Source organism: Callorhinus ursinus, unplaced genomic scaffold (assembly GCF_003265705.2).
Source record: "Callorhinus ursinus isolate GAN/ISIS: 27379988/994484 unplaced genomic scaffold, GSC_fseal_2.0 scaffold49, whole genome shotgun sequence".
In the NCBI taxonomy this organism is placed as follows: Eukaryota; Metazoa; Chordata; class Mammalia; order Carnivora; family Otariidae; genus Callorhinus; species Callorhinus ursinus.
Window position 1 is genome coordinate 1,736,858 of NW_027397111.1, and position 25,919 is coordinate 1,762,776.

At 36.5% G+C, this 25,919-nt stretch overlaps 1 protein-coding gene across 9 annotated transcripts in view; it reads left to right on the forward strand.

Annotated features, from left to right (window-relative positions):
* The window catches only part of SOX6 (SRY-box transcription factor 6), a 372,105-nt gene that overhangs the window by 176,040 nt on the left and 170,146 nt on the right, over positions 1-25,919 (forward strand). For all 9 annotated transcript variants that reach the window (XM_073882851.1, XM_025848518.2, XM_073882852.1 and 6 more), the window contains exon 6: positions 2,280-2,348. In XM_073882851.1, the coding sequence (XP_073738952.1) occupies positions 2,280-2,348 (69 nt within the window). The remainder of the gene's footprint in view (positions 1-2,279; positions 2,349-25,919) is intronic.

The following is a 25,919-nucleotide window of genomic DNA, read 5'->3' on the forward strand; positions in this document are numbered from 1 at the left end:
AAGTTGTCGCAGTTTGAATGATAAATTATATAAATTATATGGTCACTCTATTTATAGCATAGGTAAGTCATTGAAAACAAATTAGCACATGGCTCCTCTAAGAATTTGATTTCATTGATTTAGATGTGAGAAAGAAGAAAGGATAGCAAAGTTTAAATGTATATCTTTTAAAAAATAAATCACTTTCCCAAAGGTTTTTCCTGTCTCATAAGAGTACATTAATCTAACAACAATGATCCTGTAGAGTAATCCCTGATGCTTTAGATCAGATGGACCCAAATTAATGTGCAGTTTTTAGGAATCTGACATTATTACTGGAATTATCTTTTCAGTTAAATGTATTTTATAGGGGTATATAGAGCAATATATGCTCTGTTGATTTTAATGAGTTGTGACGTCTGGTATTTTATATGCTTGAATATTTGCCCACATGTAGGAATATGGACTCAGCCCCTAATGGAAAATAACATAAAGGAACACTGTAAAAAATCAGAAGTTAGAATGTCATTTAGCCATCCAGAGATGACACAGTAATTAACTATTGACACTTGTGAATAAGCTAGCACAAATTAATCTTGACACATTTGCAGACGAGTGATATCTTACAGTGAACACTTTGTAATTATATTTCAAAATGAAAATTAAATGACACTTAAAACTAGGTTGTCATGCTCAATGAAGCGAGCATGTAGCTCAACCGATTGGCAAATAAAATTCAGAATTTGAGCCACATGGTGCTTATGTACCATACTTCACTGTGTCAAACCCATACGTCTAGATGATAGTAATTGCACTGTGGTGTTTTGGGTGCATTTCTATGCAGCACTTTATCATTTAGGAGGGACCATCAATATTAGATGCCTAGTAGTGTTTCACTCGTTTGCTAAGAGGAAATAAATATTCAGAGGATCCAGCATCTATACCTAGAGTTGCCGAGTTGTCCATTTCTGATTTGAATGGTGACAAGCAGACCGGGCCTTTTCCAATCTGATTAGACACTGTTTCCATTTTGCTTAAGAAGCTTTGGGAAGGAGTGGTCCCATCTCTCAAATTCTAGCCTGTGATAGGGGCAGCTTTATCATGAGTTCCAGTATGAGCCAGTCATCACCAGAAACCACAAAAGCAACATTTGGGAGTAGACTGCTATTTTTTATCTTGGGCTGAGTGAAATGTGATTTGGGTGTTTCCCTCTGCTCTAGGCTGAAGCATCAAAAAGACTCAAGAAATACACAGCAGGGGGCTGATCCACATTCATTTCCACTTCCAAGATTCTAGAATATAGGCTTTTGGAAGTAGAAGAAATAGGAAGGAAAAAACCCGTAACTCTTGCCTGTAGGGCACTACTAAACCAAGTTCTTCTAAGTAGTCTCTGGCCACTTTTCCATCTGGCTTCCTATGTGGGCAGTGAGTGTGTTCTCATAATGGGCATCTCCCGGGGCTCCAGCTTTTGAGGCGAGAGGCAGCCTGATGCCTAACTCATGTTTTATAGTAAATAACATTATGCTGAAGAAGTTGTTTGCTCTTCTGAGGGGCAGATTCAGTCCTCAATAGGGCTTGCATTGAGTGGTTAATATTTCTTTTTATAGACCAGATGGTGTGTTCACATGTTGAATCTGACTGTTGGACGAAGGAAGGGAATGTAAAACTTGTATTTGGATCCTGAACTTTAAAATTAACACATTACCCTCAAAAGGATAAATATTAAATTTTGTTTTTAAAAAGTGCTTTGTACCTGTGACATCCACAACAACAACCAAAAAGATTTCTGACTTTTTGCTGCTTTTTTGGCACTCCCTTGACAATATTTGTAAGTTTTATCAGTTCTGGAAATCTTTCCTTCAGAAAAGGTTTCCCCAAAGTAGACCATAAGTAATAGAAAGTTCTTTCCCGGCTTTGCTTACAGATTGTACTTTTTATATCCAAATTAAGCTCTTGCAAAAAATGTAGCCAGAATTTTCCTGTCTTTATTCTCCAAAGATCAGATTTCGACATTCCCATTCTTTCTAGATGACCAGTGCAGATATGGATGAACTGCTCACAAGTGTCATACAAGGGGTACTGTTCACCTATAGAGAAAGATTTAGGCGGTAAGCAGAGAGGTGGCACCTGTTTGAAATTTTTCATTTTCTCCAACTTACCAAGTCTGCCTCTCTCATTTTATAGGAACTCTTTCACACAGAAGTGCAATAAAGCATTCTTGTCATTCCGTGAGAGCTACCTGGGTAATGGCAAAGGTGCAAGCATTTCATTTGAACTTAATGAAACTTTGTTTCCGATAGATTGCAAGACAGCAGCAGCAACTTCTGCAGCAGCAGCACAAAATTAATCTCCTGCAGCAACAGATCCAGGTCAGTGTGTTTTATTACTCTCGGCTGATTGTACTTAGAGACTTTCCTCCTTGCAAATGGAATTTAAAATGCTGCAAATGTGCCCCAGTCTCTTGTCAACAGCACCGACAGGGTTGTTCCTCAAGGATGTTGTATACGGTTGTATACGTGGATGTAGGAAACATTGACCATGACGCGGTGGTCTAAGCATTTGGATGTGAGGCATACACAGAACAAACCTTATCTCTTTCTCCTTTTGCCATTCGCCCAGCGCTCACCCAGTAGAAACCCAAATGGTCTCAAAGGTAGCACACGCGTGCTGTTTTTATTGCCACATACCACTTTCTGCTTTGTATTCTACCACCTGATGGCATCACAGGGAGAAGCTGACGCTGATTTGCTTATCAGGACTGTCTGATTGGGTCAGTTATGAGAAGAGTCTTACAAGCTGGGAAAAGATTGATAATGATTAATTTGGTCTTTAACAAATATTCACTGCATTTCTGCTGGGTGCTGAGGGGAATAGAAAGATCAATGAATAATTATGTGTCTTTAAGGAGCTTATAGTCCGGAAAGGAAGAAACACTTGTTCCTGAATAATTGTGACACAATTTTAAAAATCCCTTCTTTGTTGTGGCAATGTAACAACACGGTACATAGATCACGATTACAGTGGCCTGGGAAGGAATTCTGATTGCTGATGTTCCTTTAGACACCTGATGGTTGATGTAACTAACAGCTATCTGAGATAGGTAAGGGAAGTGGCATCCATTTTTGAAAAGGAACATGGATATGTGACTTCTAGAAAACCTTAGAATACAGACCTGGTTGTCTGGTGATGAATCCTGAGGAATCCTCATCCCAGATTTCTGTCTCCCCGCCATGGCCTCTGAGCGTTCTCTTGGTTGCTGTGGATGTTTTCTATCCTCTGCAATCTGTGTTGCAGCCTAGGGGGGGCGGTATATGTGAATTATGGTATTCCTTTGCTTGCGTTTACTATTACACCTTCCTGTCTTTTTTAAAAAACCATTTGCATAAAGTCCTAGTTTACTCGTCTGCTCTTTCATTGGTGAAAGCCAGTGATTTTAACGTGGAGCCTTGCTTCATTTGTTAATCATGCTTGGTGTTCCTTTTAAAGTACCACCTTGGTGTCTGAGGAAGTCCCTGTACCTCGTCTGGCATTTTGTCCAGTTATCTTCACTCAGAGGTTTTCGCCAGTGGCTTCGTTGTTGTTGTTCAGTTCATTCTGATTCCATCTTCCCTACGCAAGGATGTATGTTTCAAAGTAAAGAGTCTAAATACAGGGGAGATGGAATGTCTCTGGCATTTTTGACAGTCAGCTTTTACAATTAAATCGTGGAATAATTTCTCCTCCTGATATCTCTTTTATGACTCATGCTGAGATCCTTAATTAAACAACTGTCCAGGTGTTCCTTGGTTCTGCCCTTATTAGAATTTTCAGTGTGTCTCCTACTGCTAAGGTCAAGATTTTTAGCCTGTGGTTTCCTACATTTTTCTCGAGATTCCTCTCTAAGAACTCAGTAGGTGTTAAACAACCTCATCATTTAGTTCTCTCTCTTTCTCCTATTTGTAAAGCAGGAATGGAAGAAGTTTCCTGAGATGTTCCCTGATTTATCAGTTACTTATTGTTAAGGTTTTTACTACATCTTTATTATTTACTTCTTTATTTATTTTCAGTGTATTTCACTTCTTAGTCCACTGTTGTTTGTATGAAGTGGCTGTCTTAATTGATGTTTGCTTTGTGGTACTGAGGGTGTCAGATGAATAGCAACCAAATCAGTTCAGAGCATTTTTATGAAATATTATTAGTATTTACTGATTGCATATGATTTTATGGTTATAACTTTACTATGTGAAATTGATGCCTTTTTTTCAAGAAACTATGGAATATGATGTTAAAATATTATTCATCAGAATGTTCAATTTGAGAATATAGGAAAACTGTTTTTTCAAGCTTTCTAATAGAAGTTTAATTGCTTTTAAAAGTGTGGCTATTTCTTATTGTTTAAATTTTTAAAAATTGAAGCTAATCAGCACTTGATCTCAACTGTACAAATTATAAAATCAGAGAGATTCAAAGTGTCAGAGTTGCATTCATTTTAGAAATACAGGAATCTTTGTAATAAGATTCATATTTTAAAAAATAACAGGAAACAATAACCTGTATTTATAGTTCATTCTGTCCTGAGCTACTGCATTACTTCATATCTTGTCAGTACTTATCAGTATAGACCATTCAAAAATTTTTTCAAATACTGAGAAACACTCCTTACACAAAACATACTCATCTCTGACACTTATGAAGCAGGTATTTGATATTCAGACTTTTAGTTATTATTATTTTTTTTTAGAAAGGGAATGGGTTAGCTGTATTTTCAAATATGGTTTTTGACAAGCTATAGTCATGATTAAATTTAGAAGAGATTATTGTTGGGCTAATTTTAGTATAGTTTTTGAGCAAAATATGAGATTTAAGAGATGCCTCCAACACTTTTCTATCATGAAAGAAACATTCTCCCTTTTGAGAACAAACCAGAAGAGTAAAATAAGGTGAATACAAACCTTCTTCTTAAAGCAAATGTATACAGAGACAATTTGAGCCAAGTTTGACCTTCTTTCTTTTTAAATCTTGAGTCCTAGAACCTGTTAGCTAACATGGTCAGCAAGATTAAGCCATGGCAATTGGCTATGGATCATCAGTATCAGGTGGTTACATTCAAGACTGCTCTCTACTTCTAGTTCAGAATGCTGACTTGTGAATCTGTCTTGTTGTTTTGGAATTTGTAAGCTGTAATAGAAAGAAAGGGAAAGAGTGTCTAACCTCTTGTAATAACCACACACCAACACATCTGGGCCTATTATAACCGAAACAAATGAAAACCCGAATGGTTTACAAAAAATGAAAAAAGCAGGATTTTTCCTTAGAGATCAGAAAAGGCATGATGAAGACAGTATTGTAAAAGTCCCATGCTTCTTTTATGTGAACTCATACAGAACATAAATGTTTAGTTAAAAACCCTTTCATTTATATATTTTTCTTCTTTAAATATAATTTTTGACATAATTTTGCCTTAACAAATTCTAACTACATTTTGAAAGAGATACCATGTAAGCTGTGTTTAGAAAGTAAGATGATTTTTGTGAACCAATGTTTTTATATTTTTGATGAGTCAATTTTTGCCATTAAAAAATCAGGGTAATAACTTTAAATGATTATTAAAATGCTTTAATACTAACAGATCTTTTAGGAGGCTGTTTGCTTAGTGAATTCAAATCCCTCTGTTTGTGCTTTGGGGAAAATGGTGATTCCTCTAATTTGTTTCAGATTAAGTAATTCCCCCGATATAGAGCCCAGAAAAAGTTAGACATTTTTGATATTTCCAGGACAGAAATAGCACAGTTTTCATCAAGTCTATGGAAAGCCAAAATAATAGATGCTGGAACGTGGGTCCTTGGAATTGGGAATGTTGGTTCTCGTGCTTTAATTCCAAAAGACAGATAATTGCTTCGGTAATGTCATCTTCCTTGTTCCACTGCTGCACTCGAGTATATTAGCCAGTCTTTGGAAGCATTTTATTTATAAGTTATGTTGACCAGTCAACAAAATTCACTTTTAATCCATTGGGCATATCAAAGTATACGTACAGTGTTTTAATGAACTACTAAATGGAAGGCTAGTCTAAGCAAAGGAGAAAATACTTTATAAATCCTGCTTTCTTGGTCCATCCATAAATTTATTTATCCAACCTCAGCTGACCATGTCATGGTTCTTGAATCTAGAGAAGATAGTCTTCATGGACACGACATACCACATTCTTTGGTTTCAAAAGCGCGTTATTAGGAACACATTTAATGATGGCATTTTGTTGCTAAAACATAATGTTTGGAAGAGAATTGAGCTCATGAAGATATCTCGGTGAGAAACTTACTTTTCCAGACATGAACAGTATTATCTCCTTATTCACTTCTCTTCAAGCCCCAATCTTAGAGATTTTCAAGGGGCTTATATCGTGTGCTATATAGGCCGTGGCCTCTCCTCATATCACTGATGGAACCACAGTAGTCTCCTAACAATGGACTGGCTAGTTGGGGGATTATTTGGGCATTTGGCTTCCTGGGCCAGAGCCGATGATTTAGTGAATTCATCCACACATGCCTTTTTTAGTATAATTGTGAAACTTGAAATTCTTAGCTTTTTGTTAATCTTTATGACTTTTAATCCTTATGATGAATGTACAATATTCATTGCCCTTTCCTCATCATTTAATGCATGCATTAGATGGCAAACTCCATCTGTGGAAGGCCTGAACTAAATGCCCTTGCTGCTGCTTTCCACATACTCTTTGTCTCATCTGAAAGCTTTCTATTTTAAATGCTGTAATACAGGCTGCTTATTTACAAGTGTATTTCTCCTCAGTGAAGCCTCACTCTGTCTTGAGAGTATTTTTCATACACAGTATTTCCTGTTTTGACTATGATATATTCCTGTGTGCTTTTCATATATTTTGTGTGTCTCTGTGTGTCTGTCATGGGATAGAGCACCGTTCGGTAGGTGTTCTTCTTCTTCCTGTCTGCTAACCAGGAGAGATGTTGATATTATAAGAGAGGAGGTGATTATTCTTAAACCATTACACAGAATAATTTGAGATGTACTCTCATCTTTGAAGGAGATAAACCTTGTCTTTTGTTTCCTTAAGTATGATTAACTATAGGCATTTCAGGTATCTGCTGAGCAGAATAAGGACTACCTTTTTATGTGAAGTAGTTGTCTAAAGATCAGAAATAATTACTTTGTACATTAGCCTTCATGGCCTGTATGACCTGGTTAATTAATTTTTTGCTAGGATAATAATACTAGATATATATTTGAGGATATGGTTCATCATTAAGTATCTAAGTAACCTCTAATTTTAAGAGCTGGACCTTGGCATTTATTGTCTTTTGGAGATGGCTGCAGAAGCTGACACGAGCCTGATGAAAGTCAGGAGCCCTCCAGTCTCATGGAGTCCCTCTGTCTTACGTTGTATCTCTGTTAATTGTATTTAGCATTGATAAACAAAAAGCAATTACAGTGCTCCTGTTTTGGCTCTAGCCAATAGTTCTTTTTTGTGTTATTGATCAGGTAATGAATCTCTGTCCAACAGCCTCTGAACAGGACTAAATAAACCCGCTGGATGTAATCTGATACCACTATTGGCACTGTACGTGGATCTAATACTCTCTTGCAATGAAATGAGAGTTATAAACAAAGCTTAGAAGTCTGGGATTAGCCCCCAGCTTCAGCAAGCCCTTAAAATATTTTGTAATTCTATCTTCAATCATGAATTAGCCAGGAAAAACAGACCCTGTCTTCTCTATTTCTCCGCTGTATGCTGTTTTTAATTGCCCACAGGCAGGCTGTTGTGATCTTCTTTGGAAGTTTAAAACCAAGATAAAAATGCAAATCTAATTATTTCTTTTATGTAATCTAATTAACTTTTTAAGTAATGATAGATGCTCCATAGCTTGCTTCAAACATTTTAATAATGAAGTCTCTGAATTATAAAGAATAGGTAAAGCTGCTATAATTCATGAATAGCAAGGGCCTTCCCAGCTAAAAATATAAATTCTCTGTGGATTAGAAACTCCGATTTGGCCATGCTAGACTGTTAAAGTTGGAGTGGATCTAAAAATAAGAAGTGATACTTGCCCAGATCCTATGAGTTACTTACTACATGGAGTTATTAATCAGCTTGCTACATGTTTTCTAAATGTGGTCCTATGGCACAGATCTCTCCCCAGACCAGAACCTGAATCTCAATGCGTTCCAGGCCCTGGGCTTCAGTTTCTCTCCCCACCTCTAGGTGACCCTCCCTTCTCTGCTTTACCTGCTTATATTTATCTCTGACTCTACTCCCCAGCTCTTTCTCAGACTACTGATACTAAAAATTCCGGGAAACCGAATCTTTGAAAAAGGGAGAGTACATGACCTCTTCAGAGGCAGGAGGGTATGGAGCAGCATGGGCAGATGACCCAGGTGCTGCCAGCATGTGACATTATCATTACGTAACACTGAATCAATCCCATGGGGAAAAGGCGGCTCTCTTCTATTTTTTTCTTGATCTCTTTGATTACGTTGAGGGCTCAGTTTAGTGTTAGTCTTTAATACCTTCCTAGGATGTGCTAATCTCTCTCTGTAGGAAAGACAGAGAGTGCGAGAGAGGATCTTAGTCTCAGAGTCTTTGGAGGCAATAGCATTTAGCTACAAATAAAATGAAATAAAATAAAATAAAACTGATTTTTGTACTTACCTGGTTATCTTGTACTTGTAACAAGAGATTTGAGCTTTCTATTTGAAGTAGTGCTATAAAGTTTCCTTTTGAAATAAATGTATTTAAGCAAAAAAAAAAAGTCAATTTAAATAAAAACCTTAAGCAAATAATAGTTGCATACTTGGGTATGGCAAAAATTATGAAGGTAGTCTTTAGTGATAAATTTTGGGAAGCCTCAGAAAAAGTACTACACTAAGAGGTATTAAATGATCCCCCTTCACCCTACTTCCACTTTAATAGAAGATTAAATTCAAAACATCATGTAGAGGTCCTCATGCTTCTCATTTGCTCATGGGGGCGGGGTGGGGGAGAGGGCAGGTGGCTCCTGGTGGACAACAATGTTGTGAGTTTATCATTAAGCTATATTTAAAAATAACCCTGACATTATGGGGTTTTTTTTTGTACCTCCTTTGGAATTAAAATGCCTTTTCTTTTTATGCAGTAAAGGTGATAATAGATGGCATATACTTTGTTTTCCAGTAGTTTATTTGGTAAAATAAGACATTCCCAAATATATATATATAAATAATACAATAATAACTTCATTATTAAAATGTTTGAAGCAAGCTTTGGAGTATCTATCATTATATATATCCCCAGTGTTGTTTTTCTTTGAAATTTCTTTGGATCTTTTTCTCCAGTCCAAACCCTGTACTTTACAGAAGGAAACCGAAACTCCAGACTTGTCCAAGCTTAAAAAGCTAAATATTGTCTGAGCTATGAGTGGGACCCAACTTTCATGACTCCTAGTCTAGTGCTCTTTCCAACATTCCAGGTTGTGTCTCAATTTGCCCTTTTTGTGACTTGAATAAATCTTAATGCTCTTTAGTTTCCTAGTTTGTAAAATGTGGAAAATAACACCTTAACATCTAAAATCTCATTACATTCCCTTTGTCCTTAAACAGAAAAAAATTGAAGATTTGCCATTAGAATCAGTTTATATCCCAGAACTACTACAACTATGGGTATATACCCCCAAGGAAAGACATAAAAAGAACATAATTGGGATCTTCCTATAGTGTAGTATGAAATGTATTCATGGCTGAGTGACTCTTTGGTATTTAATATAAACTTATTAGATAGTTAATTATTTTACTTTCTGGGGGCTTTAAAGTGATATGTCTTTATATTGAGGGTCACTCACCTTTAATGTTAATACTTTTCTTTACAACTACCTTCTCCAGCTGACAAAAGTGAGCAGTGAATGACAGCATTTGATGCCAGTGGTTCTCAATCTTGGTTGTACCTTGTGAACACTTGGAAGCCTTTTAAAAATACTGATGCCTGGGTTCCATCCCAGAGATTCTGATTTAATTGGTCTGGGGTACAGTCCTAGTCGAAGATAGTTAGAAACTCTAGATGATACTAGTGGACAATCAAGGTTGAGAAATACTGCTTTATACAGTGTAATGCAGACTAAATGATTAAATGTGAACTCTAAGTTGTTTGGACTATATCTATTTACCTATCTAACATCTATGTATCTATATGTATATCTAGATCTAGGTCTAGATCTAGATAAACAGAGGGTTGGGCATAGCTTAAACAAGTAATTCTTTAGCAGCTGAAATATACTTTTGACTTTAGCCACAGCTATTTTACTTAAAAGCTAGAAAGCTTATGATGGATCATGGTTTAAACAACTTAAATAAATTTAGTTAATTGTTCTAATAACTTGATTTTTATTTATATAGAGGTATACTGGCAAAATAGGAATGTGTTGAGATCAGAATATTTTTTTCCTTTGGGAGAAGGAAAAATAAAAATGAAGCACAGCATTTCATAATAATACAAAAACTTTCAGAAAATAAATTCTCAGTTGCTACTTAAACAAAATGACCCAGGAAATCAACCTGTGTTTTTTCAAAAAACTCTTTACAAAATTGACTACATCTTGATATACTTGTGGAATGTATGAACCTGAATACACCTTTAAGTTAGGTTTGTACATATAAGTAGAAGGTATAGAGAATAAGATGCATTATTTCAGAGTGTATGTAATTTAAAATTTTATAGAACTAGCACAGATATTGGTTAAATAAATCCAGATTTAAATTCCAGTTCTACTACTAATTAGCTCAGTGATCTGTTTTGCTACTTACTAGCTCTGAGACAAGTTTCTTAATGTCTCTGAGTCTGCATTTCTTAATTCCTAAAAGATGGAATACCTTACCAGTTATGAGATTAGAGATCATCATATAAAGCCTCTATCTAGTAAGTGCTCAACACACAGTATCTATCACCATCATTATCGTTATTGTTGTTGTATACCAGGTATCATTTCAGAGTACCTTATAGAGAAACATATATATATATATGTATATATATATTTTGTATCTGTGTTTATGTTTGTATCTGTATACATGCATATTTAGAACCCACGAATCAGTGATGTGAATATAGGGTAATCAGTGTCGATGCATTTAAATCTATTATGACCATGATAATCTAAAGGAAAAGAAAGAGCAACAGTTTTCTCTGGCTGCCAAATGAGAGCTGTTTCAATTGTCAGTGAGAGGAGAGAAAGGTTTATCTGGCACTCAGAAGTAGTTGGCCAAGAATTAGACAGGGCTGACTGGAGATTGTCTAAAAGGGAGCACGGCATTTTATTCTGGAAAACAGGGTCAAATTCTCACCTTTCACACCAATATGGGCTTTCCTATTAGATCAATAGTGCTTGCAAAGTTAGAGGGACGGGAAATGAACCTTTCCAATTTATTTTATAGCTTAAAAAAAAAAACACAGATGAAGTTACATGATGTAGCAGCACAAAATGCAAAAGTCCTTCTTGTTTAAAATAAAGTTGTTCATATAAATCTTGTGTAAGCCATCTCCTGTAAGTCAAGCATTTGCCCAGCTTTTGTGAATTATGTCTATACTTAGAATTTAAGAAGTTAAACAGTATGCATACCAGACTTGAGAAATGGGAAATAAAAATTGATATACTGTGTGATTCTTGATACAGCACAGGGAAATATCTTTTAAATTCTGAAGGGATGTCCTGACATAACCATTTTTAATTCACATAAGGTAACTCCTACTCAAAGTTATTAATGTTAGAGTCAGATATTTTTACTTGTTCAAAAGAAAAGAAAATAAATGATGCAAAAGGTATCAGGGTCTCACTGTGAGACGCTGAGTTCATTTATGTACCACCCGATCCATTAAGAAAATGTTGAAGTTGTAACATTAAACAATGAAAGTCAAGGAATTCACAGATCAGAATAAAGGGTCAAGTCCATCCTCAGGTCATAGTCATGACTGTTGCTGAACATACATTTCGGTGGAAGATGTGAATTTTCTACAGTGGCTGAAATGAGTGCAGGCAGAAAGGGCCCTCAGCTGGGGTGACTTGGCAGCTGCTTGAACATCTGACAAGGTGGACAAATGGTTCTAAAGAACTCGCAGCAGGCCTGGCTTCTTCTGTACTGGACTAGCATCATTCATTTCCCAGCCACACGGGGGTTGGCTGCTCCTTATGCATTCTTTACGTGTAGTACTCATAGGAAAAGTGGGGGGGGACAAAAACCAAGAAAGCGGATTTTAGTTTCAGCTGATCGTCTAATAACTTCTGTCCCCTTTTGAAACTTGTGAGATGTCAGGAACTAGTTACCCAAATGGAAAAACATTCCTCATGTGCCATTATTTGATAAAAGATGTAAGTAAGTCCTAGTTCGCTGTTTCGGAAGCTGGCTGTGGCAGAAGTCATTTGTTAATGTACAGAGAATTCATTAAGTACAAGGCTCTTTAGGATTCCTGTAATTGAATGGTGCCTGAGGAGGGGATGCGGGGCCTGAAACTTCAAGGAGAGGAGAGCTCTCCAGCTGCTGGCTCATGTATTTGTCTGTCCTAAAGGACCTTTTTTCATCCTGTGGCTCTCAGCTTCTCCTTCCTCCTGACTTGCATTTCCCTGAGAATCAGGAATATCACGATCGCTCCCAGGTCATCAGTTTAGGAGCTGGAGGCTGGGGTTTGAAGGAATCAGCATGTATATAGTGGGAGAGGAAAGAGCTTAACAGCAGAAGATGATGGAGAGGAAGGAAGTGCACATTGATAGGAAGCTGTCACCCTGCTCAGTGATGAGGAACAGAGGCTTGAGAAAAGGAAAAAGTAGTTCCAAGTTTTTCTCTCTATCCTACCCTGGGTAATTCTTTGTGATGCTATGTGCAGACTCAGGTTTCTCGATTTTATGTTTGAAGGTTAGATGGAGTGGAGGCAGTTAGATGAGCTAGTATGCTCTATGGAAAAGCCTAGAGGGCAGGGCACCTGGCTGGCTCAGTCAGGAGAACATGTGACTCTTGATCTCAGAGTAGTGAGTTTCTGCCCTACATTGGGCATGGAACCTACTTAAAATAAGAAAAATAATAAATAAATAAACAAATAAATAATTTTTTTTAAAGGAAAGAAAAGCCCAGAGGAGCAGGCAAAAGTGAGAGTAGTATTCATTATTGGTTTTAGCCAGAGGTTATTCTCAGAAGATCAGGTAGACCAGGTCACATCCACAATGATAGAGCAGATATGTAGTCTAACATTGGAGGAATTCCAACTCATGGCCGGATTATCTATAGTGCAAGGGTGGAAACCAGGGCCAAGAAAAATGCTGTTGGGCTCTTGAAGTTGACCTCCACACAACAGCTGTTTTCCTGTTAAGATTGTCTGATTTGCTTCTATTGTAGATTGTGAGATACACTGGTGTCTGGCAGGGCCCTTCCAAGGTCTCTGTTTTAGGATAGAAGAACACCCCTGGAATTCCTAGGGATCCCCTATGGGAGGGAAATTCAGATCATTGGCAGTCCTGTAGAAGTCATTGGAATTCTATGTTTAGGACTTCGCTTTCATATCAGTACAGGATCTTTCCTTCCCACTAAGATTGGACCTGACTGTGGAGACCTGGATTTGTGATATAATATCTATCAGATATACTGTATACCTCAAGTGATTAAGTGTGCAATCTTTAAGACAAATGTAATAGAATCATATTTAAACTATTTTTTCTTGTTTTAGTTTTTTAAAAAAATTTTCTAACATGTATTGCTTTTGTATAAGGAAAAATGGTTAAAAATTTTAAATGTACTTGGAAAGAACACTGATTTTCAATATTAGTAAAATTATTAAATTTATTATGGTATATTCATCTGATGGGCTGTTATAGACTGTTAAAAATATTTACAAATAATTTTTAATGATTTGAGGTAATGCTTACAGTATACCATCGGGTAGAGAAAACCCAGAACGTAGTAATGTTAAGTACATTATAATCTCAGCTACACAAAAATAGGCATAAAAAAAGACTGGAAGAGAATGCATTGTTTTTATAATTAGCTTTATTATTCTTATTTTACTTTTTAAAATGCAGGTAACAAAAAAAGAGCAGGCATCTATCTTTTTATCTTGTGATCAATCACCTGTGGAATAGATTGTGATCACCAATAGATCATCAGATCTTATGATTTAATTGTCATATCTGATTTCTGGTTGCTTAAATAGAACTTCCAGTTAATAAAAAACAACCAGGTCTCCAGATAGCTGAAAAAAATGTACGGGGACAGATCTTTCCAGTACTGTCAGGCTATTTTACTGATATCTATGCCTGTTCCATCTCTTCCTTGTTTTCCCAAACATCTTTGCCTAGGACACTGAATTAATTCCATAGACTTGTATGTTCCCATTGGCTTGGGGAGGCCATGATTTCAAGCCTAGGAAAAAGGGAGACATGGAGATGATAACTGATCTACTCTCAGGATAACTTGTTCTCCCTTCCATGGAAGGTATACGGAACCAGCTGGGAGACAAAACAGTATTAGAGCAGTGTAGAGTGGCAGAAAGAAGCCCAGACTTGGACTCGGGATATCTGTGTCTAGTTTTTGTTCCGCTAGTAACTACATGACCTCTGGGAAATTATTTTTCTGCAATGATTCTCATTTTCCATATATTTAGAACAAAGATCTTTGTACAAGATTATCGCAGAAATTCCTTGTGACTCTGACCTCCTGTGACTCTTAGATGAAGGGAATTAACTCTGGGCCTTAGAAAATGGAGAGTAGTAGGCAGTTTTGACTAAGAAGGTTGCAGGCCAATGTCGAGTTTGGCCACAGCATAAGCCATGTCCCCCTAGGAATGTTTGCATATTAAACCATTGAAAGATTTTAAATTATGAGGTCAAATTCATGTTTCCTTTGTGGGATATTGGGATGGCTTGTAATGCCTGCCACGTGAAATGATGGCTATCGGGGATTCTTAGAAAAACATATTTAGGAAGAGGGCCTATAAATGCCTGCTTTCAGGCTACACCAAACACATTTCTGCAGCCAATGACAAACTCCTGCCATTAGAGCTATATAATGGAAAGGGTGACACAAACTTAATTTTAGTGTTGCAAGTGAAATATTGTAATTTTTGGAAAAAAATCCTTATAGCTTTGCTGAAGTATTAATTGCAGGAAATTACAGCATATCCTCGTGTAGTATTATGTCAGTGGCATATATAGCATATAACACCTTTTCCTAGTCTCTCTTGTTTTCACCCCAAGTGTTGCATTTTCATTTGAAAAGAGATGTGTTAAGTAGTTAGAATTTTGTCTAACTGTGGGGGTGGTGCTGAGTGAGGCTCAGGCTGTCTGAAAACAATTAAGCTGTGAAGGGGAGACTACTTGGTTATGCTTCCTAGAAGTGGGTTTACTGCTTGAAGCATAATGTTGATATGGATATTCTTTTGACCATATCCTGATTTCTAGCTTGTTAGGTTTCATCTTCTAGTCCTAATAAATTTTCCAACTACAATTTATTTATTGGGTTGCAAGATAAAAAATGAGAGAATTTCATTTCTGATGTGTGGTAGAGTTTAATATGGTTTTCTGATTTCCTCCCATTTTGTTTGAAGTAAATAGGGTAATTACTCACTAAAATTCTAATATCTTTCAGGGCTTTAGGGATGAATCTAAAACAGAACCATATAATGTTTTATTTAAGCAAATCCATGTTCTTATTAGGCAGTTCACCTTAATGTCATTTTTTTATAAATAAACTTTGTTTTATTTTTTCAAGGGTTATTTAACTAATTTTGTTGTACTACCACATTCTGACATCTGCATCTGCTAAGGCCTGCAGGACGTGATTTGTGGTTTAAAAATGAAAATAATTTATTATTTGAAAAATGATAAATCATCCGGGAATGATACATAAATATGAATGTAAAAGAGTCTAATGCACTTCCATCTCATTTTTTTCTTTTGTACTAAGGCATCTGTACAGTTATCTGTGTTTGCACCAAGCGTTTGTGCCAGTTGTACATCTGATTAATATCTAATGAGATATGAGGGAAACCTATTCTGGAGAAACTACTGCAGTGCTGGCTTCTTGAACTGTTTATGGTTTCCATTAATTAAGGGGCTTTACCGTATAACCATTGTATAGATCTGGTTTTACTTATGAAATCCAGATCTGCTTTTTCTTCCCTGCTGAGTGGGGTGAAGTCACTTGTGCATCCAGCTTCTTATTATTTTGGGGTTCACAGCATCTTGGGGGTGGAAGCTGTCAGCCCTGAAACTCCCAGTGTTTCTGTGGAAAGATTAACATTGCTGGAGTAAATCCTTGGTAAGTTTGCTATCCATGCAACACAGTCAGGTTAAACAAGCACTTTACTTTTTTTTTTTTTTTAACGATTTTATTTATTTATTTGACAGAGAGAGACACAGCGATAGAGGGAATACAAGCAGTGGGAGTGGGAGAGGGAGATGCAGGCTTCCCGCCGAGCAGGGAGCCCGATGCGGGGCTCGATCCCAGGACCTGGAATCATAACCTGAGCCGAAGGCAGATGCTTAACGACTGAGCCACCCAGGGGCCCCCAACACTTTACTTTTGACTAAAGTATTTATTTTAACAGTTATGGAAAGATACTCATTTCCCCACAGCCATTCCCCTCTCTACTTTGGATAAGAGTAGTCTAGGCTAGAAGGCTTTTAAGGTCTGGTCATTAGTCTTTCATCAGAGCCTCCATATTTTTCCCCAGGGGGAGGAATAGGTAAGGGAATGAGGTAGGGGGACAATGCAGAGATTTCTGTGTAAAAAGTAACATTGTCTTTTCTCCTTAAGAAGCCTCAAAATCATCTTATTTTCTTTGGAAACGAGAATGTGTGAGGGGATATTTTGGTTGGGTTTAAGACCATTTTATTTTCCTAGTAAAAAAAGCTGACTTATTAGGTAGTGGTCTTAATCTCCACCCTGAAAGACCATGGTGGCTGTGTGTTCCAAAGGACAAAATGTATTGGATTTAAACAGGACAGCAAGCCTGTCCAGTTCTGGTCCCTAACCATTTCATATTTGCCAGAGCTAGCTCCTGAATGCAGGTTGAAAAGCAGCTGGTAAATCACAAAATGGGTGTTCTCATTATTAACCATAAAATGTAGGAAAGATATCTGGGAAGAAATCTAAGGAGATACTGCCTCTCCATTTATGCCGACAGTGTTTGGGAACATTCTCATTACCTTTTTGACTAGAAAAGTCTTATTGCATTTGGAAAAACAAAACAAAACAAAAAACCAATAGGAGGTCCCTCCCCCCCTTTTTTAACTAACTAGCTGTGAAGTTGTATAAGAAAGAGAAAACACTTTGAAAAATGGTCTGAGCTCTCCTGTATTAAGCACAGCAGATGAAATGATTTATTGGGTTTTATACACATTCTGTAAAGGGTAAGCATTGCTAACAGAATGAGTGGCAGCCTCTGGGAGCTGAGCAGGCCCCAGGGACTAGTCTTTGTTCCTCTGGTCTTGACAGGCATGTGTCTCTGTTAAATGAGAGCTTAATTTCTCTCATATGTGAACAATTTCCAAGCCCAACAAAGGCAGCCAGGACTGGAGCTATTTAAAAGAACCAGCACAGGAGGAAGCATTCTTGAAGAAAGGGGATGCTAAAAGGCTAATTACTCACCATGGCTTAGCAACTATTTTATTTTTTCCCTAACCAAGGTTTATTAACGTGGATCTGCCACTTTTTTTTTTAAACATAAACACACATTAAAATTACAAGGTTATATTTTTATTCTTTGTGAAATAGCCATTTGCTGATCTCTGCTCATTGAAAAGAGGTGCCCCCATCAGCAGTGGTGGTGTATATCATGGAATATTAATTCACTAGAGGGGGAGGGGAGAGGCTAATATACTTTGGATCCTTTCTCTCTCAAGTGGAAGGAATTTAAAGTATTTACTAAGCAGCATCCTTGGCAACACTGTGAACCCTTTCTTTAGACAGTAATTGCTTAAGATGTGGAGGGGATCTTTATTTCAACATTTTCTGTGGGTGTTTCAAACTATGATTTGTTTAGTTTGTCTCAATTTGTGGACTCTGGCATCTGGGGGATAATCCATGTTGTTAAAGAGGCATATGTAGGAAGTTACAGGTATATTTCCATTCACACTGTTCCTATTTTCTTAAGGTTTTGTAAACTAGATCATTTTCCCCCCTTTGACTTGTATTATAATCCTCATTAGTGCTTTATCTTAATTTCTGACTACTGATCTTTAAATTTCTGTGCTTTTCCTTTCAAGCTTGATATCTTTAGGTAATTACCTATAAAAAACATTTAAATGTATTTCTATGACAACTATTATATTATTAGGGTAAGAATATATAAACATGAACAATAATTACTCTCTTATTTATCTGTTTTGTATGTTTTTAAAAAACAGGACACACCAAATATTTAAGTTGTTTACAGAGAAGAATTTTAGAAATGAAAGGGGAATTTATAATTTCTTATGAAGATACTATGTTGAATCTTGAAACACTTTGGCCAAACTTGCCTCTTGATTTATTTTTAGAACTAAAACAGTGGCCTAGGTTCTCTTGATGATCACCAATAATTTGCTGAATGACCTTTGGCAAATCACTTAATCCCTGGGGCCTCAAATGCCTCATCTGTAAATAAAGGTTTTTTCTATCTCTAAACTTCTGTATTTTAAGAATAGATCTCTGAAATAAAATAGATTGCATGATTGCAGAGTGCCCATAATAAATTTGTTTAAAAATCCCCCTAAAAAACATTATTATAAGTCTACATTTTGAGAATTTTTAAAATGGGAAAATCAGGAAGTCTTCAAATATGATACCTTGACTGGCATAAAGCCAGACGTGCAATGTTATCCTTTCATGGGAACAACATTCTACTGTACATGACAGGCTCTGTGTGGCATAGCAAGAAAAGGTGGGAAAACTGTTGATTTTATTTGTAATGATGGACGGTTGACAGCTCTTTTGATTGCATTTATCAAAGTGGTCTTCATGAGTGTATCACATTTTTCATATGCCATTTAACAGTTGTAGTAAAAAAAAAAAAGTATAATTTCCACCTGCATGGCTATTTCTACTAGTGCATAGATAACTCCTGAAAGTGTCTGAGCCCCATGTATGGCCATGATGATCCAACTCAGAAGGAGAATGGGTGGTATCTTTACTTAGAGTATGAAATGGTGACTATGTGACTTGGAGAGAAAAAAAAATAAAAGCCATTTCCTCCCAGGTGCTTTTTTTTTTTTTTTCTTAGTATTCTTGCTACCCAGAGGTAATGTGGTTTCCATAAGAAGCCATGTTTTGGTAGAAATAACACATGCCAAACCACTTAAACTCATGACTAAGCATCTTTGTTCCAGATTTGGATTGCATCTGAATATGAAAAACAGTAAGATCTTCAGAAATGAGAGTCAAAGAAAATTCTAGCATCCTTATTTCTGACATGAATTAATTAGGTTAAGATTGCTTTCATTTTTGTTTAGGATGTTATCCAGAATGAATGACCAATATCATTTCTTTATAAATCTACCTCTCTTTCTTCCAGTTTTTATTGAGATATAATTGACATATATCACTGTGTAAGTTTAAGGTGTATAGCATAATGGTTTAACTTACATAAATATACTATGAAATAATTATCGCATTAAGTTTGGTTAGCACCCATCATCTCATATAGATTTAATACAAATAAAAAGCAAAAAAATAAAGAAAAAAAGTTATTTTCTTTCTTTTTTTTAAGATTTATTTATTTTAGAGAGAGAGAGAGCAGGGAGAGGGGCAGAGAGAATCCTGAAGCAGACACTGTACTGAGCACAGAGCCCAACACGGGGCTGTATCCCAGGCCCCTGAGATCATGACCTGAGCTGAAGTCAAGAGCTGGCTTCTTAACAGATTGAGCTACCCAGGTGCCCCACAAGTTATTTTCTTTGTGATGAGAACTCTTCAGATTTATTTCCTTAACAACACCCATATATATTATACAGGGGTGTTAACTATAGTCATCATGTTGTACATTATATCCCAGTACTTATCTATTTTATCTATTTTATAACTGAAAGTTTATACCTTTTAACCACCTGCCTCTAATTCCCCCTCCCTCTACCCTTCTGCCTCTGGTAACCACAAATCTGATCTCTTTTTCTATGACATTTTTTGTTTGTTTGTTTTAGATTTCACATACAAGTGAGATTGTACAGTATTTGTCTTTCTCTGACTTATTTCACTTAGCACAACACCCTCAAGGTTCATCCACGTTGTTGCAAGTGGCAGAATTTTCTTGTTTTTATATGGCTGAGTAACATTCCATTGTATATACACATCCACTCATCTGTTAACAGACACTTAGGTTGTTCCCATGTCTTGGCTATAATGCTGCTATAACATCGGGGTGCAGATTTCTTTTCAAGTTAATGTTTTCATTTCCTTTGGATATATTCCCTGAAGTGGAACTGCTAAGAAATATGGTAGTTAGATTTTTAAGTTTTTGAGGCTCCTCCATATTGTTTTCCATAGTGGTTGTGCCAGTTTACAACCCCATCAACAGTGCACAAGGGTTCCCTTTTCTCCACATCCATGCCAGCATTTGTTATCTCCTGTCTTTTTGATGATGGCCATTCTAATAAGGCATGTGGTGATATCTCATTGTGGTTTTAATTTGCATTTCCCTAATGACTAATGATGAGGAGCATCTTTTCATGTCTGCCTCTCTTTTTATATTTCCTGTTCTTATAAATGACATCACTTCAAGTCATTTGATCTCAGCTTTTTCTTCATACATCTTACGATTGCCCATTCTAGTCCAGTTTACCTTCAAAGGTCTCATATCTAGCTTCTGTTTTTCATTCCCACTGTTACCAGCATGATACAGATTATCATTACTTTATGCCCAAACTGCTGAAATATAGTCTTAAATTGTCTCCTTACCTTCAGTCTGTCCCTCTCCACTTTACACATTCATTCCAAAGTATTTTTCCTCATTATGCTTATCTTCTTCTCAGAAGTGTTAAATGGTGTCTTGTTGCCAATGATTTTGATTTACTTAATACATTTTCATTGAGCATTTATTATACTTCTGACACTAGTCCTTGAGGATATGGCAATCTACAAAAATTTCTGCCCTGCTCGGCTTACATTCCAGTGGGGGAAGGCAGGCCTAAATGAGAAAAGTTAAATTATAGCATGTTATAAGAACTGCTATGCAGGAAAAATAGAGAAGGAGAAAGAGGTAATAGAGTTTTAAATAGTTTGCTTGGATAAGTACTTATGAAGAAGGTATCATTTGAACAAAGCCTTGAAGGAAAGAAAGCAAGTCAAGTGAATATCTGGAGTAAGACCCTTCTATGCAGAGGGAACAGCAGATGCAAAGATTCATAGATAGGAGGAAGCCATCTCTGTTTAAGGAATATGAAGGGGTCACTATCCCTGGTGGGTATAGGGGTAATTTTGGAGTGTGAACAAAATGGAGAAGAGTAGGAAATGAGAACAGAGAAGGCCTTTTACATCATTGTAAGGACTTTGGTCTTTAAGTGGAATGTGAGGCCATTGAGAATCCCGTGATCTGACTTGGGTTTTAACAGGCTTGTTCTGGCTATTGTGTTGCAAATAGACTGAAGGAGGCAAGAGTAGAAACTGGAAGACCATGAGAAGGCTATTTAGGCAAGTAATTTTGGTAACTTGGCCCAGAGCATTGAAAGTAGTGAGAAATGGTTAGATTCCAGATATAATGGGAAAGTAGAGCCAAAGAGATTTGGAGTGAAGGGGAAACTGGAAAGTCACTTGAAAGTGACTTTAAGGAAGGACTTTGACCTAAGCAACTGGGAAAATGGAGCTGCCGTTCAATGGGAAAATTGTAGGAACAGGTAACAGCGGAGGGTAAGAGTGAATAGCTGGTAAGTGGGAATGAGTTTAGTGTTGAAGTGCTGAACTGAAATACTCATTAGAGATCCAGGTAGAGATGTTGAGTAGGCAATAGGACATACAAGTCTGGAATTCAAAAGGGAGATAAGGACTACAAATGTACATTTGGGAATATCAGTCTGTGGATGGTTTTTAAAGTTCAAAGTTGTTAGCTTGAATTTCATGGCCCTCCGCAAAATGGTTCCTACTTTCATTTCTAGATTTTCTTTTTGCTGGATAGTTAATAACACTTGTATATGTGTTATTTCTTGCACATGATTTCCTCCTGTCTCCAAGTCAATTATCATATTGTTTTTTTTTTTCTACTTGGAATGCCTGTTTTTCTCCTCACGTTCATCTTTGCCTTTAAAAGCCTAGAATTCCATTAAATCTAGTTCCCTGATCACCACTACCCCATCCCCTGCCTGAGCCAGTCTTCTTTTCCTTTTCTGAGCTTACACACCCCTGGTACTTTTCTTATAGGACTTACCACATGCTACCATACTACTACCATTTTTTAGCCCATTTTACATGTCTTATCCCTCCAACAAGATCATAGAATCCTTGAAGACAGAGGTCATGTTTATTTTTATATTCCCAGGATGCCTAGCTTGGTGTCTTATACATGGTGGATGGGTGTTCACTGAATATTGTTGAATTGAATAGTTGAAATCTTAAATCATTTTAATGGACAAAGAAGACAATCAAAAGTATTCTTTTTTCTTCTTTTGTATGCTCATCACTTAATGAAGCAAATATTGAAAAAACATATCTGAAATGAACGGTACTAAGATATTTAGCTCATGACTCCATGAATTCTGTACAATGATGGAAATTTAGGAAATGGTGTGCTAAATTCTCCAGGCACTGATCTGACTGAGGTTAAGACTTCTGTAATTCTTGCTTCTATTCTGTTAAAACCAGAAATCTTGAGAGTGGTAGATTTAATTCAATTCTTTAAATGTTTGTTAAATGCCTTAGTACTGAGCTGGAGATACCAAAGTGGAAAAGATAACATCTCTGTTTTGTGAAGTTCACCGTTAAGAGAAACATCTGAACAATAATCGTTATTGTGAAATGTTTTTGATTTTTTTAATTTAATAATATTCTTTATTAGCTTTGTTAACTGATCATAGCCAAAACGTATTTTAGTTTTATCAATATTCAGGGTATATCTCTTAAATGTGATGGAGGTATTTGTGGCTTACAAATTATCACATCAAGTAGAACAGTAACACTTGCCAGAACTCATGAAAATACACTGAAAAGCTTTCCCCCAAAAGTAGATTTTTAAAAGAACCGTTTTACTACTTGTTATTTTAGTAATCAACTATAGGAAAAACCACAGTTAGCAATAAAAAAAAAAAGCAGTTTATTTAGCCTTCACTGAATATCTTCTGTGTATTGTGACTAAAAGCTGGGTGTATGAAGGCAATAGAGGAAATATGAGGCATAGTGTTTTCTCTCAAAAAGGACCAAGGAAACAAAATGTTCATATATTTTAAAATATGAGAGCAATTGCAGAGTGTCTTGTCAGCAAGTACAAAAACAGTGATTATAAATGGAATGGCTAAGTGCTACAGGTCCACCGATTATAATGATTGAAAGTAAAAAGTTACAGACCAAGCAAGAGACTACTTTACAAAATTTTTGCTTGCCTTAAATTGAATGTAGTAGTATGTTGTACTTTTCATTTTCAGCAGGGTACTGTGTCATTTGAGAATTTCTACAGGCTCAAATCTTTGTCTTGCAATCAATCTCTTTCAGAAATGGAGGGCCTTAAACAATATTAAGCTGCTTCTACGGTTGAGTCACAAGTATACTTTTCAATGGCCAAACTTTTCACAGAGGACAAAATACATACCACATGATGAACTGCAGTTCACAGGAGCCACAGGGAGAGAGTCTGCAGGTTGTTATCTTGCTGGAATTAACATTGTCTTTGGGGTAGTTTTAGAAGCCAAATCCATGTGATGTCAAGGCTCTGGGAGAATGGTTTAACCTATAACTTAGGAGGACTTCACTCAAGATTTATTGGCAAGATTTACTTTTCACTTTAAGGAAGAGACGCTTTTCATCCTGAGACTTGATCTGGAAAGTGTGAGTGGAAAAAATCTTTTTCCTCTCTCCAGATTTTGTTTTTCCTGAGATGTTGTCTGAGAAAGCCTGGTTTAGTATTTTTGGGGGGGGATGATACCTAACCTTTTTTTTATTTTGATACCTAACTTTCTGAAAGGTTAGAATTGTATGTTCTATCAGTAGTTGTAACATTCTTTAACATGCTTGCTTTCTATCATTCAATTCTCCTTCAAATTAAACTTTCATTTATAAAAGGTATAATTTAAAAAACTATAGGAAATTAGACTATTTGGGCTGGAAGGGGTTTTGAGAGTATTTTTTTTTTCAAACTAATGAGAAGCGTATTTCACATCACTGTGTGATACAAGCATGCAGCACAGCACACGCATGCACCTATAACAGAAACAGAAATTTCACTGAATGACACTTGTCTTACTACATGGGCTCTTTGTAGGAGATCTTCTTTTCTTTTTCTATTTGTCTTCTCTTCCTCACTTTTCCATCCTCTTCTCTGGTTCTCTTCTCTTTCCCTTTTTCTCTTTTTCCCTTTTCTATTATATTTTTTAAATGTCAGCTCTGTCCCATTAATTGGTCATAGCCACAAAGTTTGGAAGACACTGACCCAGGTCAAACCACTGATTTCACATGTAAGAGAGCTGAGGCTGTTGGAGATGGAGTTTTCCAAGATCACATGTTATGTCCTGGAAACATCTAGTTATTAACAGAGTTAGGTTTAGAATGTAGGACTTTGAAGATCTCTAAAGAAACCAAAACATTCTGGGCTATATGGACATCTTATTAAGTTTCTGAACCTAATTCTTCCTGTTTTGAAGAATACAAGATATAGTTAGTTGAAATTTTAAACAAGAATGTCTAGGTCAAATTTTGGAAATTCATATGGCTTTCTAGTTTAACATAGTTGCTATCATTATGAACTTAAAGTTATGATTTTTCCAAGTGAAGAACAATTAATACAGTTATTCATGAAACTTGAAGGCCTTCAAAGTTTCGTTATATATAATTGTACAGAATCCTCATGTTAGGACAAGAAAGCAACAGGAGAATCTATGATCTCATTTTCATAGTTCCAGGAAGGGGTATGAGGGTGAAGACCACGAGCAAGCAAAGTCTGATGAACAGTAAGTTTAGCCCCCTGCCAGGGGTTAGTATGTTTGAACACTGAGTGTCAGAGAAACATGCTAAGACAAGGTCAAGTGAGAACAACAAAAAGTCTAAAATCCATCTTTTCACTCAGTGCTACCAAGTGCTAGGTATTATGGTATGTCAAATGACAGAAAGAAGACTAAAAACCATTAACACCACTATTACGTGGTATACACCTGACTTGGCTGTCAGAATGAGCACGTATTGACAACAGAACAGCTTTTTCTCTTGGGCGGGGGAAGTTTTGTGGTGCCAGTAAAGTTGCTCAACACTTTATTTTTCCTTTGTCCTGCTTTTGTCTCCTCAGAATCTCACTCTATTTGTGCCTTTTTCAAAAATCTACTTTGGATGTGTGGGGGTATTTTGTAATTTAGTTTCCTTTTTTTTTTTTAATTACCAGGAAGGCACACCAAATTTTTAACCATAGAATTTACAGCAAATACTATAAATAAATGTGATATAATATTTGGATTTAGGGGAATAGCTACTAGCTACTGAAATAGTTATGTTTTATATATATATTAAATATAGTATATATATTAAATATAACAGATCCATTGTCAAATGTCAAGTAGTACGATCTCCACAAAATCTGAGAACAAGGAGAAAAGAAGAAATAGGAGTACCGGTGGGGTGCTGGAGCTGACTCACTCTGGGGCACAAGAGCCGGCTGTGTCTGTCTTTCTCTAACTCCTTGCTCAGTGACATCATGTGGGTAGGTTGAAATCAACAATGGTGCGATTATACCGTGGAAATTGGCAAATGCTCTAAATCACCTCTTTTTCTTTCTTCCTTCCTTCCTTCCTTCCTTCCTTCCTTCCTTCCTTCCTTCCTTCCTT